Raw genomic sequence first — 17,217 nt, 5'->3', positions numbered from 1 at the left:
TACACGGCAAGCGATTCACCTGACCTTTACGTGAGTGGTCATCGCACTGTGAGCTGCAAAGCGTTTTATTACGAGTACATCATGGGCGGTTCTTATGTTGCCCAACGGTGCCTTTACAAGATCGCCGCGATATGATCGGCTAGCTTACCACTAAAGAGTCCGATGGTGATGTAGAGTTGCAGGATGCTTTGTGCGAAAAGTGCACCGCAGAAGCCGGCTGCCGCAAGCAGGCTGCCGCCGATGGTCACGGGGCGACAGCCAAAGGCATTTGCCAGGCCCGCAGCCACTGGGCCTGTTCAACCCGTAGAGAAGGTAACACGAACAAATCAGTGAAGGACGCAGAAACATTGTTTTGCGCGCATAATCTCTGTATGCGAGCAACTGTCAGTTTAAAAAAAAGGACACCGTAAGAGAAGACACAAAATGTCAAATTTTGTGGCCAAGTGCTGTTGTGTAGATGAGGAAGAAAGCACTTAACAGAGACTGAATGCAATGACATACTCAAAGGGCGCAATATTGGCGAGTGAGTGAACTGTCCAACCGAAAGCACAGCAGTCCGGGATACATAAGATCTTGTTCTTAAGAGCTAGCACCTTCTTCTTAAGAGACTGGGATTAAACAGATACATATACAGATAGAACGTAAGGCAGGTGGCCGTGAAGCATGCAACCAGGTGGAGCTCCGGGCTCCTGCGCCTGGAAATCTTGCGTGGACACAACTGTCTAAGCGTACAGTCCAAGCCAATCAGCTTCTGAAGCCATTTAGCATCATATTGTCTGTTTATTTATTCTATTTACTTATTTATTTACTTGCATACCAACATTCGCCCTGAGGCATTGTTGTCGGTCGGTGTTTAGACTGGAAAAAGTACAAAACAAAGCAGTTACACTTAGAAAAAGCCGTGCATTGTTAACGCGACATGTCATACCCTACAAGCCCAAGTCGGTTCACTTCACCACCATACTGCGTTCCTTAACAGTCACGTGCTGCCATTATTGTCGACACGCATTTAATTTAGCTGGTTTTGTTTTTCGTCACAAACACACTACGCAGCGGTGGCAAACGCAAGAGTTCGTCGCAGATAAGCGCGGTCCCGGGTGTAACGATCTGGAATTTCTTATCGGCGGACACTTCTTCAAGGAGGAGGAATGCCGGATAACCAGATGGCGAACTGTTGAAAGACGTTGCGCGTGCATTCGGCCCGTTGGCGCACGCGCGCCAACTGCTTCGAAACCCCGAATAGAATCGTCCTTGCACACAAGTGGGGACCCCGATCTCAAGGAGTGCGCGAGATTATCACGGGCTGCGCGCAGCTCCACGTCACGCATGGGCCGACTCCTCTTGGAGGGAATTGCGCGCTCTGGCTATCGAGACAAGCCACGCCTCGCTATCGGTATCACGTGTTGGCCGACAAGCGGTTGCTGGCCCGTGCCGCGCACCCTGTTGGACAAGAACTTTTTACGGAACGGTAGCCGAAATGATCGCAGCGATGAACGCAAGAGCGAAATTCGCTCGACATTTGAAGTTCCACGCATTTGAGTTGTGAGAGAGGGCTACCGCTTCATGGTTAGTGGTACTTCTGTGGCTTACACGTTTCACGTTTGAGTGTGCGTAATAGAGGTACATGCGAAGAATAGTCTACACTGTTACAGTTACATGTTCTTCACTGGCCAGCGCCTCGACTGGCTGTGTTTTTTAACTATTATAAAAGGTCATTAGTCATAATCATAGATCGTTATTAGCGACACAGACGCGCAAAAATGGACGTGCCGATCTCTTGTGCACGTCAATGTCGCAATGAACTCATTGTGCTTTGAAGCAGGACTAACTTGGTGAACAGCGATATAATAGAACAGAAAATTGAGTAATTAAGGATTCGTGGTTTAAAAGTTTAGGCATAGAAGCCACAAACACCAGAAGAGTGAAAAGGCGTTAGTACTGTCGTTTTCGACGAGTGCAGATCGTCTTCTTGTGTCATTCACTTCTATATGCCTATAACATTTCAAGTCATGAGCGTATAATTTGGGTCATCGTCGGGGTGCCGGCCTCTCATGAGATGTTCTTGTTTACAAAATATTGTGCGAATTTTCGGCGTGCATCTGTAATAAACACTGAAACGGTTGCTGCGAATTTCGCGCTGCCGAAATAACAGCAGAAATCATAGCCACCACAATTTTAGAGACTTCGAAGAGCTTTCTGGAAGCCACCTCTGTGCGTTCGCGTGGTCTCAGCACCTGTGCCAGGTTTCAGTGGTTAACTAGGAAATATTACGGTGTATTAAAAACCCACTTGTTTCTTTTACCATATTAGTCGTTATCATCATTACTGCTAATACCATCATAATTGGCACAATTATTTCCAGCGGAGGACAAAGGCCTGTCCTAAAGATCTTCATCTGCTTTAGTCCAATGCAACTTGAACCATATTATAACTGGAGAAATTTTGTAATTTTATCACTTATTCTGACTCTCCGCGATGTTCCAATGCCCTTCTTTCAACTTAACACTCAATTTGCTGCTCTAACAGGGCACATGTTATCTTATCTATGCTTGTCAAGACTTGGCCAGCTTCACTCCTACTTCTTAAATTGACTAAGTTATCACTTCATGAATGCTCGGTTTAACGTAATTTATTGCTGCAAACTTGTGTCACCATCCTCTCGGACAAATTCACCTGGTGAACAAATGAATGAGGGAGTCAGCCTGCGACAACCTACGGAGAGATGCTAAAATGTTCGTTCTGTGAACAAATTGGACGATGAAATCGGCGGCACAATGTGCAATTCCTACATCGGTTTAATGGCGCGCAGAGCACAGTGCGCACAAGTGATAAAGCAAGATGGCTGGGTGGGCGAAACTTTGGGCCAATAAAACCATTATTATTCGCTGATGCCCAAAACTTTGTCACACCGAAAGTAAAGGAAGAAAAGAAACAGCTAGTGCACTCGCTAAACGCGAATATAGGTAATTTTAAGCACCCGTTTGGGAAACGTACCAGCAAGCAGGTAGCAGCCGGTCTGTATGGAAGCCACCCAGGCCGTGGCCCCCTTGGATTCTCCAAAGGTGGCGGCGAATTCACGCAGGAATATGCCGAACGAGAAGATGATGCCGTCGACGATGACGAAGCAAATGAAGGAGGCGAACACGATGACCCATCCGTAACCACCGTCCGGGGGACTAGGCAGCTCCACGGCTCCGTCCTGGTCGTCGGGTAGTGACGCGGTGCCTTCGTCGTCCTCTTCCTCGCCCTCTGTCGGTAGGGCTTCCTCCTTGCGCAGGGATTCGTTGGACTTGTCGCTGCTCATGGTTGACTGCTGTTGAGGGCACTGCTTGTCAGCCCTTGTCACCTCTCCTTGTCACTGCACCGGCCGAATCAGTCTTCTCGGCTCAACTCTCTTCCGGGCTTCGACACTGCGTAGACACAGAGAAAAGACACATTGCTTCAAACGACGCGCAAGTATCATCGGTTGTGCTTCCAACAATTAGAGAAAAGAAAATGGGCAGAAGCCATCGGCGGATGATTGTCAAAGTTTAGCGATACCTTCTCGTTACACCCGCTGAGAAGTGCTGCTGGGTAGACTTCTTGGTTAGCTGTGTTCGTTAATGCAATGAAGTGTGTGGTGTACTTCAACAATACACTCCATGACCGGTACTGTCAACGGAGATCGAATCTGCATTTGACTCAAGCCTTACGAACTTGCAGGTAGTAAATGCTAAATGCTTTGTCAGAAGTTTAAATTGGAGACACACAGTGAATGGGCTTTGCTGATGTACGCGGGTGCACTGCGTGGTATTTGTTTCTAGATTTTTCCACAGTGAAATATGAGAGTTATAGCAAAATCGCTATATTGTTTTAAACTCGTACGTGTTTCAATGTATCTTTGAAGAGCTCCTGATCGAACGCCCAGTTTCCAGTGATGGACGTCACACTGGATCCATCATTTCCTCTTATCATGCGAGCCTCAAAGTCACCGCGCAGACCTTCAATGACCGCACTTGCAGGTACATACGTTCTGAAAGCACGCGAGACAGGATAGGCATTATCTGTTTTGATAAGCGGCAAAAGCAGCAAGCGAGATGCAAACCGCATCAGAAAAACAAAAATGCGGGACGCTTAGCTGCTGGTGTAGCGCAGAAGCCTTTGATGTGCCGCGTCCTCTCGTGAACGGAACGCTTTGATGCTCAGAGCATTGGGCGAGTTTCCTCAGATAATTAGGCAGCGAGCTTCGAGAAATTCAGAATTCTGATGTCAATGAGCGATGTGAGTTCAATTGTCATTCATGTGGACGACAACTTTATCTTTCGTGTTCTGATACCCTTTTCGGTCTGCAGGGAGGCGTATTTGCTGTCAGTGACGAAAAAACACTTGAACACATTTGGCTCCTACGCGTGGATTTGCCATTGCTTCTGATTGTGACTTACCCAAGGCCCCCCAAAACATATTCATGGTATTTAAAAAAAAAATTGGTGCGTATGTTATTTTTCTTCGAACCACCATTCGTACTGTGCCTCGTTGACCTTTTGCTTCGAAACAACTGCAGCAAAAGCTGGTGTAAGACAAGAGTCCTCTCTCGGAGTATATAAATTGCCGTAGAATTGTATGGTCATCGTAGGGGAGAGCACACGTATGACGAAATATCATCACTGTCGCACTGAACGTAGTGTTAGCGAGATAAACCAATTGATGGTAGCTCGCATGATGCAGGACTCAAAAGTATTGGAGTCTACAGTCTGCACCTTTGCATAAACTGCACGTTACGATAGGAATGAACAATTGAAACTGATCGCCAAACACAAGCATAATACAGATGGATATTTCCCTAGAGTGTAGAAATTAGCACAGGGCAAGCGGGACCACTACAACCGCAACTCTATTGCAATGAATTGCCCCTTAAGTGCCAGTATGTGCCAAATTGAGAAAAGTAGTGCCTCTGTTGTCACTGTGTGTTTAAAAGCGACATGTCCAACGAACTCGCTGCAATATATCGCTGCCAACTCACGCAAATATAACGCAGGCTTTCAGAACCGACACAAGAGTGAAACACAAAATCGAATAGCCGCAATTCTCAAACTCCCGCCACAGGCAATCTTTCCAGCGGCAGAGCCGACACTTCATCACCCTACGGTGACGCTGACAATAGAGCCCTTGTATAGCCCACATGGTAACCCTATTCCAACACCAACTGCACTTTCAAGGCACAAGGAATAGCCTTTCGCGTTCACGTCACTGCGAATGTGCGCACAGTATTCCTGGCACAAAACGCGTCGCTGACCAGGCAAAGGATTCGCTCACCGGGTTTTTCGCCGCTGCGGCCACAGCCGATAAGGAGCCTTCCAACTGATGTGAAGCCCGCGACTCGAAAGACCCCGGAGGACTCGAGGCAGGACACATCTTCGCCGGTGTGGGTGCTTATCGGTGCCGGCCGCCGAGTGGCAGATAGGGCGCGCGCGCATGCCTCTCCGAGGCCGACCGATTTCTCGACGACGACCAAGAGCGAGCCTGCCTTCAAGAAGACACTTCCCTGGCTTCTCCTCTAGTACGTTTGCCCCATGTGATCGATACATGCACTGCGTCTACGGACTACCAGCTATCGTGCAATGCTGCTTCTGTGGTGGACACCCGGGCCGCGAAACAGGCCTTGAAGTGTACACCAGCTGCAGATCTCCCAATTCGCCAAGACAGCCCTTTCTAAACCTCAATGTCCTTCACTTTTCGGAGAGCTGGAAGTTACGTTTTAGTTCTATGGGATCGATAGGTGCAATACGTCCGCAAGTTTCCAGGTCGCGTGCAATGCAAGGGTTCGGGCGGATAGCCAGACAATGAACAGGCCTTGAAGTGCACAGCAGCCACTGCAGCTCTTCCACTTCAACACAACCCTTTCTCTGCCACTGGTTTGGACGCATGCGATGGATATATGCACTACGTCCACACGCTACCAGGCCGATTACAATGCATGGTCTGCGGTGAACATAACGACAATAAACAGGCCTTGAAGTGTGCAGCAGCAGCCGCATCTCCCCCACTCTCAAACACTACCGTTTCTCAACCAACCAAATCCTATACTTTTCGGCAATCTAGAGTTGGCATCGCAGTACCATTGATCGATACATACACTATACGTCCTTACGCTACTAGGCCACCTGAAATGCATGGTCTCATGGGGACATCACGACAATGAACATGCCTTAAAGAGTGCAACAGCGACCGCCTTTCTCCGACTTTTCCAACGCGATTCTTTCTCAACACCCCATAGGATAGGATAGGAATAACTTTAATAAAGTGCCGGCAAACGACGATTTAACGAGTCGTGACGCTGGCCAAGCGTCGACCCGGGGTTATACCCTACTCTGCACTAGCCCAGTTGGGCCCGTTTGTAGTGGGTCATGAGGCTTGTATTTTTCGAGCGCACCCCGGGCCTGCTGGACGGCCCATAGTTGTGAGTCCTTGTCTGCAGACTGCAGTGCACTTTGAAGTTCTGACGGGTAAGTCCTGGAGGTAGCTGCCGTCGGGAACCTGGCACAGTCCCACATGATGTGCCATTGGTCCGCCGGACCCGCTGCACAAACACCGCACAGCCCACTCGGATAGAGCTCTGGGTGAAGCACGTGCAGCATTGCGGGGGCGAGGAGTGACGCGGTCTGTATTTGTCTTAGGATTACGCCCTCCTCCCGACTGAGTGCCGGGTGGGGAGGCGGCATTGTCCGTCGAGCTAAGCGGTAACACTTGGTTGCTTCGGCATAACTAGTCAATCTGTCCTTGGTTTCGAACCACCACACGGAACGGTCACTCTCGGGGGCGCGGAAGGTAAGCGCTCGCGCCGCCGAATGGGCCGTCTCGTTGTGGTTCGGTGAGGTTGCACAATCGCCGGCGTGCGCCGGGAACCACTTGATACGGACGGTGCTGCCGCGGTCTTGAAGTTGGAGCTTGCCAATGATGGCGGCCGCCGGCGCGCATATTCGCCCCTTGGCAAAGTTGCGCACGGCATTCCTCGAGTCGCTGAGCACGGTGCGACACTCGGCCTCGGTGATCGCCAGAGCGATGGCAACCTCCTCGGCGTCTGTGGCGTTCGTGCACCGCACGCTCGCTGCCGTTGTCTTGGTGCCGGTAGCCGCCGCAACGACCACTGCCGCGAAGCCTTCCCGCTTGTATTCCGCGGCGTCCACGTACCGGGCGTGCGGGTCTTGGGCGTGTTGCTCGGTGAGGGCCTTGGCCCGCGCCTGCCGCCGTTCTTGGTTGTATTCTGGGTGCATGTTCTTCGGGATGGGGTCCACGTAAATGTGGGCCCGCGCCTCATCTGTGATCTCGCACGGTTGCCGGCTGGGAGCTTGGGGGTTGTAACCCAGGGACGTCAGTATACTGCGGCCCGTCTTGGTGGTAGAGAGGCGCTCGAATTGCGCGGTGAGCTGCGCCTCGGCTATTTCTTCTAGGGTGTTATGGACGCCGAGCTGCAAGAGCCGAGCCGTACTCGTGGTCTCCATTAAACCCAGCGCTGTCTTGTAAGCCCGTCTGATCAGCGTGTTGATCTTGGTCCTGTCAGTGACGTGCCAGTTAAGGTAGGGCGCAACGTAGGCGATGTGACTGATCACGAACGACTGGACAAGGCGCACGAGACTGTCTTCACGCATGCCCGCCCGTCGTGTAGAGACTCGATGTATGAGCCGGATGGCGTCCATTGCCTTGGTGGTAAGCTTGTTGATGGTCTCGTCGTTGCGGCCGCTCTTGTTGAGCAGCAGGCCCAGGACCCTGATCTTGGGAACTTCGGGGATGCGTTGCCCCGATGCAGTCACAATTTTGATGTGATCACACGCCCGAAGAGGAGCGCGCTTCCGTCCCGGTCGAAGCGGTGTGACGACGAACAGCTCGGATTTGGCGGGCGAGCACATTAGGCCTGTGCCATCAAGGTGCTGCTCGATGGCGGTAACCGCCGCTTGCAGCTGTTGCTCGATGCTGGCGTCGGTGCCGCCGGCCGCCCACAGGGTAATGTCGTCGGCGTAGATCGTATGCCGGACGCCGGTCCCCGTTACTGCCCTCGCTACCCCGATCATGACGAGGTTAAAGAGCAACGGCGATATGACCGAACCCTGTGGAGTACCCGTACTGCCGAGCTTGTGTTCGGGGAGCTTGAGGTCTCCGGCGTGCAGTTCTACCATGCGGTTGGTCAAGAAGTCTTGAATATAATTGTAGCTCGTTACCTCCATGTTGAGTCTTGATACTTGTCCTAATATGGCTGAGTGTTTGACTTTGTCGAATGCACTTTGTAAATCGAGACCCAGAATTACTTTGCTGTCTTGTGTCTTGTTGTCGACGATTTCTTGTTTGAGTTGTAACATGGCATCTTGTGTGCTGAGTCTGCGCCGGAAGCCGATCATCGTGTCAGGATAGAGGCCTTCCTTCTCTAGGTATTCCTGCCACCGGTTGGCGACCCAACACCCCATATGTTATGCTTTTCGGGGAGTTCCAGGTGGCTCTATTGCGAGCTTTGCAAGTTGCTTAATAGCAGTGGATCACCCCCCGTGAACGTCATGCAACGAGTACCCAACACCGCTTCCTCCTCGGAAGGCGAAGTGCATAGAACTCGAATAATATTTTTCTCAAACATTATTGTCTTTATTTCATTGCATCATTCCCGCGTACTGTCTTGAAAAAGAAGTGTCTGGCTCCGTCTTGGAAGTTTTGCGGGAAAGATCACGTTGGAAAGCGAGAGATTTGCCGTCGTTTACGAAACCGCTGATATTCGGCATCGGAGCTCGGGGTATCGCTAATCTTGCAGGTTACGACCGGACAGTAGCTGATAGAAATTCGCTGAGCTCTTAGGTAAGGCTTTTAGAAGAGAAGCACTCCTGAATAGTGCTTGTGAAGACATCGATCTACGGCGTGTTCATGCTGGTTTTTTCTAGGAGGTGGTTGTGAGCGTCATTTTCTTGTGAGTATAAGGAATATGAGGGCACAAATAGTGACAAGTGGAAAAACCATATGGTCGGCATTTTATATTGAAAGAATAAATAGATGCGTCGACACTGAAGACTTTCTGTGACATGAAATAAATTGAATGTTTTAAATATTATGTTAAAGAAAATGTGTGCGTGTGTGTGCGAAACCACACACACGCGTCTGCGCAGCCGGACACACAGACACACGTGCACCAATCATTGTGGTTGGACGACGACAGGAGAAACGCAATACCAAAGCGCTGTTGTTACTTTGTTGGTCAAAGGGGAAATAGTCATCTATCCGTATGTAGCACCGCCCGACGTTTCAGCCCGCTGAGCCACGCATGGCCGCGGATTGTCTATGTTCGCAGGCACAGGCTTTCCACGCATATCAGAGGGCACGCCCTTAATTGGCAGCCCCGCCGCTAGATGGCGCAGCTTCTGTAGATGGAAGTGCGAGAGAGGAGCCCGGCTGCACTACACGCCGCATACGTGACGTGTTTCCGCTATTTGCATATTTGCATAGTCATCATTGTAGATGATTTCGGCGCAAATTTTAGTGCGCAGCTCTTAGGCGCCCGTTCCCGCGTTTAGCGTCGGCGTCCCCCAGCGGCGCCCTTCGGCGTATTCCGATCCAACAAGTACAGCGAAGGATTAAAGAGCGAACGCGGAGCTCAGCAGGGGATGAAAGACGGCGATGAAGAGAGCTCGAGGAGGAAAGCTGAGGAAGAAGGTGCAGCAGAACCATGAGGCGGAAAGCGGAGGAGGAGGGCATGGCGAAAGGCGTGAGAGGAAAAGCGTAGTGCCGCGCACGATGGGCTCTGCGGCGACGAATGCTACGAGATTGCGCCAGAGTAAAGCGCCCTCGTCTGTTCACCGATGGCATGCAGCGAGCGCGTCCACTGATAGCATATAGGAAACAAAGCGCTGCATGAGCGGAGGTCTGTCTGCGGCGATTGCTGTGAATCGCGCCCACGCGTCACACACGCGCTGCCTGCTGTCTTTCACCATTTCCCGATCAGCGAGACAATCGCGCCACACTTCGCTTGGTTTGTAATTTACCGCACGATACAGGTTGTCCGCGCCAGCCAATATATCGCTAAATGAAAACACGCATGGAGCTGCGCTCAAATTTTGCATTAGGGAGTATGTAATCGCCTGTAAATATTTGTTCCTGAATAACTGCTCACTCACTAACTTCTAAAACAACTTTGACGAGAATACTGATAGCTCGAACCTATTTTTTTTCGCCCAAACCACTCCAAAGATATAACCATATTGCGAGAAAGTCCCGAGCGTTCATAAAATTGCTCAGCAAAAGTACGTTGTCCTGAAATTGGTGCTTCCAGCGGTGTTTTGCTCCGCCGCGCAACTTGTCGAGCCTGCCGCGGACGCAAGCCGTCGTACCCGCTCCTTCAGTGGTGCGCTGTCGCGCTCACAGGTGACGTGCAAAGGGTTCCGGTTCTGTTTCTGTTGGTAAACCCAATAATTTAAGTGAATTTTCGCCCCATAGACATGATTTCTTTTTTTGCTTGGTTCCCATGTGGAAGCGCGCCACGCGGAGTTATTTACTGAGCGCAACTACTCCGCCATTTTACGCACAGTTAAACTGGATTAACTGAAGGGGTTGGAAACAGTAGGGCTCCAGCTACTACATTTCGCTTCTATGCAAAAAAAAAAAAAGAAACAATTAACTTTATATTAAATAAGAATCGAAAGTAAAAGGAACACTAGCATGCACAGACACTCAAGCATGTAAGAGTGAAAGAACAAAAATGATCACTCTCCGTAATCGAGAGTAGATGTAAGCATTAAATGGCTACCGGCAAAGCGGATTGGTTGGAGTAATTACGACGATTACTCACAACCATATCCTAGCCATCCCACCCATCTCGCAAGCATCCGCGGCGCGCTGGACGCTGCCCGCGTGATCACCAGCGAAGCGCCATCTCTCGAATGGGGCGGTGCAAAACCCGCGCCGCAGAACTCACGGGCCACTGGCATTGAAAAAAGCACAGGCAACCCTGTCTCAGTGCCAAAAGATGACAGTCAAGTGTATGGTGCACTGTATCTGCCTTTTGAATGTTGCTATTGGAAAATGACAAATACAACTTCAGCTTACTAGAAGTTACAGCTTCAGGGATATTGTGACCAAGCATTAAAAGCACCCCAACATGCGGGAGCACATCACGGTGGCCCCCTATCCCCAGAATCATTGCACCCGGAACATCATTCCGGTCGTCGCCAAGCAGTCTCCCCACCACACTATGCACAGATGCCACGCACTACCCCCAAAAAGCAGCCATGACGGCCAGCGTTGTCGACCATAACCTTCTAGAGGTGGTCTTAATTACGGACCGCACTCGCAGTGCCATCGATGCGGTGGAGACAGCCATCGCCTTGGCCATCACCTCTAGTCTAACCAACGAGCACGTCACAATTATTACTGACTCCCAGTCACCTTGCCGTAGCTACGCGAGAGGCAGAATATCTTCCATCGCCCACCGATTCCTCAAACAAGCCTCCCGATTCCCGGACGTTGAAATAGTATGGACTGCAGGATAGGAGTCTCTCCGTGGAAATAAGCGTGGGCACACTGTAGCCCGAGCTCATGCCTCACGGGCGCCACAAGAGAGGTATACGGCCGCATCTGTGCAGCCCGTACATTTAACATACAACGCCATACTACAACACCACAGATTAAACAGACGACAATGCCCACCTCCACACAAGACCCTCTCATGAGAAGACGCCGTAGCATGGCGACAGTTGCAAGCCAACACATGCCCCCATTTAAGCAGACTACACGCAATACGCCCTACACTATACTCATACAAATGTCCCTTTTGTAATGACGACGCCTCCCTATATCACACCACATGGGCGTGCCCAACGTAAAGGCAGCCCCGCAAATACCCAGCCCCGCACCGGAGCAGTGGGAGGCCATGCTGACTAGCTCGGACCCTCGTGGCCAGCAGCGACTGGTGCGGCGGGCCCACGAGACAGCAAAAGCCGCAGGAACCCTGGACTGAGGGCGCCTCCCCACACAAGCAGGAAGACACCTGCCTGTCCTTTTTTTTTTCGATAAAGGTTTTTCCTTCTCCTCCTCAAGAACTCGGAAGAAATATTTTTGTAATTCGTTTGGGTAGTAACTAGCGTATGTAGTGCGGTCTTGTACAAAGGTTTGGGGACCAGAGACCACATTTTCTTAAGTTTTGACTGGTTACCCGGGTGGTCTCGTTTTGTTATCGCAATTACCCGGCTAACGACTCTGGCTTTTGGCCCAAGATCACTTGAAGGTCGCCGACAACGGGAGCTAAAAGCATTTCAGGCTTAAAATAAATGAAACATAACAATGAAAGCGAGTCACTGCACATAATCGTCCCTATAGTAGGCTGAGTCCATGTCGATACATATAAATAAGTATTTAACTGTACAGAAAGATGTTATTTCAAGGCCACTAACTGACCACGACCTGAGTATTGTCCCAAGTGACCATGAATATAGAGACGTAAGTTTCAAGCGCAGCTGTCGCCTTTGCTGGACGTGGCAGTCCAGCAACACGTGGGCTATTTACTCGTCCGTCACTTAACACGTACACGACGCGGGCCTTATTTTCCCACCAATTTTCTAATTTATGCTAGTTTTCGTACCGTGTAATGCTGCAATTTTTTTACTCAATCCGTCTTTCAGTTCTCTTTATACAATGTTGCGCACATGTCTAGCACACGCTAGTCCATGCACGCGCAGAGCGATTCCAGTCCTCCTAGCGCTAACACTTTTGCTGTGAGACCTCCGCTACAGCACAGATATGGTTGATGCATGGTTTCTGTTCCATTGAAGGAGGTATAAGACTTCGTCGCAGGCGTAACAGGAAATGTGCGTTTTTTTTAGGATATGATGTGCCTGGTTACATGCTGCGAAAAAAGGTATCGATGCGCACGCTGTTTGCTGAGAATCGCAGCATGTCAGGCTTCGTTCAGGCTTCGAAAGTGTGAGTTGTCCTTTCGAGAAAGGAGAGTGTCGGTTGGTTTGCATTCTTTTCTTATTTTCTTCTTGTTTAGTTTTTTTCGAGGAACGCATTGAACTGCCTCTCCCTCTTTTTCATCATCGTCATTGTCATTGTAGTAACTGTTGTTTTGAATCGTAACAGTGGCTTTAGTTAGGAGTTGGGAGACCACCATAGTTCTGAAGGTGCAGTTACGGCCCAGCCGCTCGCATTCTTAACCAAGACAAAGAAGAAAACCTCTGCACTTTAGCTTTATCCAGACGCCAGAAAAAAAATACTTAGAGGCCAGCAGAAAAGACAAGTTTCACAGAGCATGTTGGTTACGGGTTTGAGGAAGGCCGCGTGCGAGCGACATCTGTGCGCGGGTCCTCGTACTATGCGCGCCCAGGCTGTTCAAGCGCCGTATCTCTCCTCGGGCACCGGGAATCGGGGGCGCTCTTGTTTATTACGTCGGTTGATGGGTTCAGAGAATGGCTTCTCGAACGCGCTTGCTACCAGCAGCCCGTGTTGACACACAGCTTGCGGACTCCCGTTTCTCAAAGTGCCCCGCGGTATCTAGAAAGGCTGCTCTAAATATAGCCGCACGTGCTGCTCTCGCGGGACGCCTTAGTCCTGCTAATCACTGACAGAAACCTCAAATATACAAACAAAAAAGGACATTTTCTTCGTTATCTATACAGACAGTGATAGGCAGGGCAAGAAGCTCCTTGGAAATGCATGTAGTACGGTCAACAAGATTAGCAAGCGGTTCACCTGTGCAGGTGTTCGCCGAGTTTTTGACGACAATGTGGCAATCGCCCGTTGCGAGAATGATAAAATGTCTTCGCGACACCCAATTCCACTGCGAAGAGCAGTGTCCTGACTGACAAGGAAGGTAAGCAGACGACGGAAACTGATTCCTTAGGAGACGTAGCTGAAGAGGGAAAAGGAGAACGTGGCGCATAAAAGTGAACAGAGACAACAACAGGGATAACTTATGATGGTAAGCTATACCGGCAGCAGTAGATCGAATCAAGTGCTAGTAAAGGAGAACGTGCAATGGCATTGTTGCGCCAGTTTAGGAATAAAAACACAGGGATGCGTACAGCTACGTTGCTGATGATTTATTAACTTTACATCCGCCCCAGTCTCGAATCTGGCTGTGTTCTTTTTTCGGGATGTGCAGCATACAAGCTAAGACCTTTAATACTACTGGAAAGGCAAGCGCTGCGTCTATGCCTTGGGCTGCCATATTTTGTGGCTGACCATGTAAAATAGAAGTAACGGTGGTGATATGCTGTGTTTAATAGCCCTCTCTTCTGTCACGGTTTATGTATTCTCTGTTTGTTGGTGTACGATGTAATTAACTTTGTTTTGATGCAACTCCTCGCGTCCGACTGTTCATTATGCCGAGTGGGCTCGACAGGTCGTGCTTAGCGTGACAAGCAGTAATCATCCCAAGCTATTTGCTAAAAATTTGCAGAACATCCGAACTTTCTCAATAGCAAAGGTACCATGGCCACATGTATCGCGAGCTGAGAAAACGGCAAGTGCATCGCTGCAGTTCCTGAAGTCGACGGACCTTAGTGAGCGACTGTAGTTTCGATGCGCACCTCCGGATAGATGAAGCAACACCTAAGCGTTTTCTCTCCTTTCTATGTTTTCATCCTTTAAAACCTTCCCCATGTGTAGGGTAGCAAACCGAACGTGCGACTGGTTCGACTTCCGTGGTGTTCTTTCTCTTTTGAAAAGAGGCGCCAGGAATGGGATGTTAAATAATGGTGCAATCATTTAGGCTGTCGGGGTTGCTATTACATTTAACCATGCATGGAACGGTTCGCTCACCACAAGTCACGCGTAGAGCCTATTCCCCTGCGAAGAACCGGAGACATCTAAGGAGCTTTACGTAGGTACCTCTCGACTAATGTGGCGATTCACGTGTCTACGGGTTCGTTACAGCTCACTGAAGCACGCATAGTACAGCTCGACCATTATTATGTATGTATGGAGGTCGTAAAGTAGCCTTAATGCGGACACAATCGTGAAATCATGAACCTATATAGTTGTTTAGAGTCGCAGTATTCTAGACCCAGGAGCAGCCTTACGTAAATAATTGAGATGTCTTCAGCGCAGGCGGAACGAGTTCGAAAAGATATTGAGGAGGAAAGCCTGACATGGCTCGTTGCAGTGGCTCATACCTGAAAAAAAAAAAAAAACAGCGCCTGGTTCAGTGATACAAAAAAGTAGACGAGTGGTGAGTGAGTGAGTGAGTGAGTGAAGAAACTTCGTTATGGATGCCTGCAGAACGGTTAGCCTTCCCCTGTTAGGGAGGCGTCACCGTGACGCGGCCACGACGTCTTCGCGGCGTGTGGCGCCTCTATTTCGGCCGCGGGCGCACTAGTTCCTTTGGTCGACCGCGCCTGCCCCTCTTTTGGGGTGGGAGGTGCAAAAAATATCATCAGCAACGGCTCATACCCGAAAAAAATAAATAAATCTGGAATGGCTCATACCCCCCTAAGCAAGCAAAAATGCAATGGCTGAATATGAATGAAAACACTAAAGAGAAAACTTCAGCGTCATGCCACTCTGTGAAGGTGTATGACCAGCGAAGCTGTGTATGTGGGCTCCTTAATGGCGAACTGTCCACTGCCGGGCGTGAAACGCCGTATGCACATGAATGAAAGGCGAGGAGCGACTAGTCGCTCGTCCACAATGTTGTGCCTCGGAAGATGATGAGACGTCAGGGGGTACACATACCCGCAAAACGCGGCACACCTTTCCTTAACGAATCCCGGCACGTAGAAGCGCACCTCACCGCACTCCGAGGGCACACGCTGTTTCATCGTAGCCAAGGCGATCGTGCGTTGGTCGACGTCCCGCAATGCAGTAATGGTTGTGAGGTCACTCGAAAACCACAAGCGGTCACACACAACACAGGCCACACAGAATTGGCTTCCCCACAAACTCCCTATGAAACCTGGCCGTTGCTCCGGCAAAACGTTCCAAGTTTGCGGGATCGGGCCCACATGGACGGTTTGCATTTTTTTTTTTTTTTTTGCCTGGCGGGCCTGGCAGCGCGCTTATGGGACCGCCACCACGGGAGAACGGAAGGAAACGGAAGGAGATGCGCAAGCGCTTGGAACGCCGACAGAGAGAGGGCGGTGGAGCGTAGATATGGCCAACCGGGTCAAAGTGTAGCATCTTTTTTCATCAGCTTAATATCTGATACGGGCAGTATTTGGACCTGAGATATTTAAACTCATACTTGCAAGTTGGTGGAGGGCTTTAAAGCATGCTTAACTTCCGCCGGGGGTCTGCGCGGTATTGCACTATCTTCGGGATCGATCCACATAGGGGGAGAGATTCTCGATCTACGCCACTCTTGCCCACGGACACATTTTTCATCAGAACCTAACCATATACAGCTTCGCTGTAAAAAGAACGAAGAAAGAATCAACATCAGGAGTGGCTCATACTCCCGTAAGAAAGCAGATGCAATGGCCGAATATGAAAGAAGAAACGAAAGAAACAAAGGAACCAAACAAAGAACGAAAGAAAGAACGAACGAATGAAAGAACAAAGAAAGAAAGCACAAAGAAAGAAAGAAGGAATTAAAGAAAGAAAGAGAAGAAAGACAGAAAGAAAGCGAAAACGAAAGAACTTTTGGGCAGTTGATTAGGTGCTCGCAGGTGTCGTTAAGGGGATCGGCCTAAAGCGCAATACGTTTACTCTCCACTGCAGTTCGTTATGTCTTGCAAGAAGTCTGATTCTACCGATCGGATAACTTAATGCATTGCCACGTGTGCAGCATGTTTTCGCGTTCACGTGTTACAGGGGTGTAACATGCTGCCGATATTTATCCGGACAGTCCAGGCATAACTAAACCTGAACAGGCATGACCAGCCGCAACAACCATCACGCGTAAACGGTTGCCAATGAAATCAAACACTAGTATCTTGCGGTGCCTCTCTGCTGCTGCCGCGATCGCGCATGGCAGCACGACAACGTAAGCATGTTGGCGCCTTCACGCGCCGCCATCCACAGATTCTAAATTTTCGTTTACAGAAGTGGAGTGTCTGTTCTCATTGTGGTTTTGCAACTTTGCAAATGTGGTGCTTCGGTTCTCAAGAGCACCCGCTTCTGGGCGAGTTGGTTGCGCATAGTAGATCACGCGGTCAAGCGCGCACAAACAAGGACAGAGTGGGGAGTAGACAAGACAAGCGTTTACTTCCAACTGACCGTAGATTTACAAAATTGCATCGTATGAACACTTCCCTTCATGACGTCACAAGACCGAAA

At 49.9% G+C, this 17,217-nt stretch overlaps 1 protein-coding gene and 1 non-coding gene across 3 annotated transcripts in view; one reads left to right on the top strand and one right to left on the bottom strand.

Annotated features, from left to right (window-relative positions):
- Window positions 1-17,217, bottom strand: part of LOC126531212 (monocarboxylate transporter 13-like) — an 85,692-nt gene that overhangs the window by 6,029 nt on the left and 62,446 nt on the right. The window contains exons 1-3 of one of the 2 annotated variants that reach the window (XM_050178645.3): window positions 5,293-5,409; window positions 2,995-3,410; window positions 149-292 (exon numbers count right to left, since the gene is read on the bottom strand). In XM_050178645.3, coding sequence (XP_050034602.1) covers window positions 149-292; window positions 2,995-3,304 — 454 coding nt within the window. In that variant the 5' untranslated portion in view covers window positions 3,305-3,410; window positions 5,293-5,409. Of the gene's footprint in view, window positions 1-148; window positions 293-2,994; window positions 3,411-5,292; window positions 5,410-17,217 lie in introns of those variants that run through there. The other variant, XM_050178646.3, reaches the window with a different exon arrangement.
- On the top strand, window positions 16,091-16,273 carry LOC126532495 (U2 spliceosomal RNA). The gene has a single exon (XR_007599802.1). It is a non-coding gene; the product is annotated as a U2 spliceosomal RNA (small nuclear RNA).

Source organism: Dermacentor andersoni, chromosome 5 (genome assembly GCF_023375885.2).
Source record: "Dermacentor andersoni chromosome 5, qqDerAnde1_hic_scaffold, whole genome shotgun sequence".
Taxonomy (NCBI): Eukaryota; Metazoa; Arthropoda; class Arachnida; order Ixodida; family Ixodidae; genus Dermacentor; species Dermacentor andersoni.
Note: the sequence above shows the minus strand (reverse complement) of the source record. Positions and strands in the feature narration are given on the sequence as shown.